This window comes from Priapulus caudatus, unplaced genomic scaffold (genome assembly GCF_000485595.1).
Source record: "Priapulus caudatus unplaced genomic scaffold, Priapulus_caudatus-5.0.1 Scaffold995, whole genome shotgun sequence".
In the NCBI taxonomy this organism is placed as follows: Eukaryota; Metazoa; Priapulida; class Priapulimorpha; order Priapulimorphida; family Priapulidae; genus Priapulus; species Priapulus caudatus.
In genome coordinates, this window is record NW_014578056.1 from 69,528 (window position 1) to 72,432 (window position 2,905).

General features: G+C 54.1%; 1 protein-coding gene across 1 annotated transcript in view; it reads right to left on the reverse strand.

The window, feature by feature from the left end:
- LOC106814875 (ubiquitin carboxyl-terminal hydrolase 32-like) overlaps positions 1-2,905 on the reverse strand; it is a 47,914-nt gene that overhangs the window by 7,673 nt on the left and 37,336 nt on the right. The window contains exons 17-19 of the mRNA XM_014819250.1: positions 2,292-2,482; positions 932-1,139; positions 159-350 (exon numbers count right to left, since the gene is read on the reverse strand). Of these exons, the coding sequence (XP_014674736.1) occupies positions 159-350; positions 932-1,139; positions 2,292-2,482 (591 nt within the window). The remainder of the gene's footprint in view (positions 1-158; positions 351-931; positions 1,140-2,291; positions 2,483-2,905) is intronic.

Consider the following 2,905-nt stretch of genomic DNA (forward strand, 5'->3'; position numbering starts at 1 on the left):
AACAACAACGAACAGCAAACCCCTCGCGAACAACAACGAACAGCAAACCCCTCGCGAACAACAACGAACAGCGACCGGCGCACAAACACAGTCCAACAATCGACAACGTCGCCTTCGCTCGCGCGATGACTCATTACTGGGACGCCGGCGCCACCTACCAGCACGGGCGGCAGTCGCCACAAGTCGAGTTTCTTCTGCGCGAGTCGGTGCTGCCGGCACTTGGAGCAGTAGTAGAGCTCGTCCTCTCCCAGCTCCTCCCACTTGGTGAACGCCTGCAGGCAGGTGGCGAGGTCGATCGGCTCCGTCTGCAGCCGCCGCGACTGCTCCACGCTGCCGTGGTCCACAAACACCTGGCGAGAACGCACGATGAGACGCGAGAACGTGAGACGCGAGAACGTGAGACGCGAGTACGTGAGACGCGAGTACATGAGATGCAAGAATGTGAGACGCGAGTACGTGAGACGCGAGTACATGAGACGCGAGAACGTGAGACGCGAGTACGTGAGACGCGAGAACGTGAGACACGAGAACGTGAGACGCGAGTATGCGAGGCAGATCTGAGACGCGAGTATGCGAGGCAGATCTGAGCCGCGACTCCTCCACGCTGCCGTGGTCCACAAACACCTGCAGCGCGAGCAGGGGGAGAGATATGAGACGTGAGGTGGGCGTGAGGCAGATTCGAGACGCGAGGCAGATCTGAGACGCGACTCCTGCATGCGGCCGTGGTCGACAAACACCTGCGGCGCGCGCGCGCGAGGCGAGAATGCTCGTTGAGACGTGAGCATGTGTGAGACATGCAGACGCGAGGCACGAGGCAGATCTGAGACACGACATGCGAGGCCCGCGAGACAGACTTGATGCGTGAGACGCGTGAGCAGATCTGAGGCTCTATGGGAGATGATACTACGACGAACAAGAGAGCAGCACCCACCCGCTCGAGCGACGCCTGGTAGCGTAGGTGCAGCGCGGTCGGGTCCCAGTCGACGGCGACGTACGCGCTCGCTCGGCAGAAGTCCGCATCGCAGCACTCGATCTTGCAGCCGCGGCAGAAGCGGAACCACGGGCACCAGGCGCACGTGAAGCCGTCGCGCTGCACCGCCTTCAGGATGAACGGGTACTCGTAGCCGAGGCTGTCGTCGCTGCAACAAACACGAGGCGCCCCAGCACGGTGAGACGCGGCAGCGGCAGCGCCATCTACGGGGCCCGATTGCAAATTTGTGCGTTTTTTTTTCTGGATGTTTTCGACGAGCGATTTGCGAATTCTCGTTCGATTTTCGTTTTGCATTTTTTTCCACTCGGGCATTTCGAATTAGACCAACGTGGAATTTCTGTACAGAACCCTGGCTGTCGACGTTAATCGAATACAGTAAAACTCGCATAAGTCGACACTTTTGGGACCAGCATATTTGTGCCGACTTGCAAAAATGACGACTTTGTCACCTTATACGTAGGGCTCCCCTCCCAGGTGCCCGTCACCCCTACGCAGTCATAAACATGCTACGATACAAAACAATCTGGTCCGTACATCAATCGACACCGCTACTGGCCATAACGCACGCACATCGTACGCACTAGCGGCAAGCGTGACATACAGTGAAAAAAATACACGGGGTATCGGGGCGATTTAGCCCCCGAAATGCCAAAAAGAGCCCCGGAAATACCGAAGAAAGCCCCCGTAAATTTGCATAGAATTCAATGCAAACCAAATTTTAGAATGCTATTTTCATGCACGCGAGCTTGAAAAGTAGCCCCCGAAAAATAAATTTTATTTTTTTCCCTGGCGACATGCGCCGGCTATTTTGCAACACCCGCTGTTGATTCGCGTATATCTGCGACGGCCACGTGGCACATTCCCTAGACGACTTACAGATGGAAGATTACTGTTGTTTGTATTACATGGGACCTGTCTGAGGGCGACGACTTGTACATAATAACGACTTATAAATGACGACTTAGGCAGGGCTATTCCAATGGATTTACTGGGAGAGAAAATCGGGGACTTTGACTTCCATGAAGACTTATGCAAATTGACGAGTTAGACGATGACGACTTATGCGAGTTTTACTGTAGCAGGTTACATGTTATGGTTCATACGTCAACAGCGTGGCTCATCTCTATTCAAGGTAACGGTAAATCGATGGAATGGTAAGGCTGCCCATTGATGGGGCTGGGTGGGGCCCACTGAAGACGTGAAGGCGGCCTGATGATTGGGTAAGGAAGGGGGTCCATTGATTGGATGGGGGGGGGTCCGTCCAACAATAGGGATACGTGAGGTGGTGTGCGTATCTCACCAGTCGAGTGCGTGATTAAGCACGCCGTGCTCGTTAGGCGGCAGCGGGCTGACGAGCCGGCCCACCTGCGTCCACACGCACTGGTACAGCTCCTGCTGCGTCGTGTACTCGTGGCATGGCAGGATCAGCGGGAACCCGAACAGGCTTGGCCGGCTCTTCTGACTCGACAGGAAGTAGACGTCGTTGCGGATCTGAAACGACGTCAACACCCCCGTCAGTTCTCGCGCACGAGTCGCGGTTGCCACGGCGACGTCGACCCCCCATCAGTCCTCCCCACGCACGAGTCTCGGTCGCGACGACGACGATGACCCCACCCTCCCCCCGAGTAACCCTTATATGCATGGTTTGACTGTTAATTGTTCCTGTAAGAATTTCGGTCGTGAATGAAGAAGTTAACAAAATTAAAGTTTAATTTAAGTTTGAATTAAGAAATTAAGGTCGGTTATGCACAAGCGAACATTCTGCGCCGCTCCGCAAGACGTCCGAGACGCGTCTCAAAGTGATTACGTCACGAATTTCTAGCACCATCAAGTAGTATATTTGTGTGTTATTTGTACAAAATAAAATGTATGAAAATACAATTAGTGTTTCTGTTTACTTTTCATGCTTATATA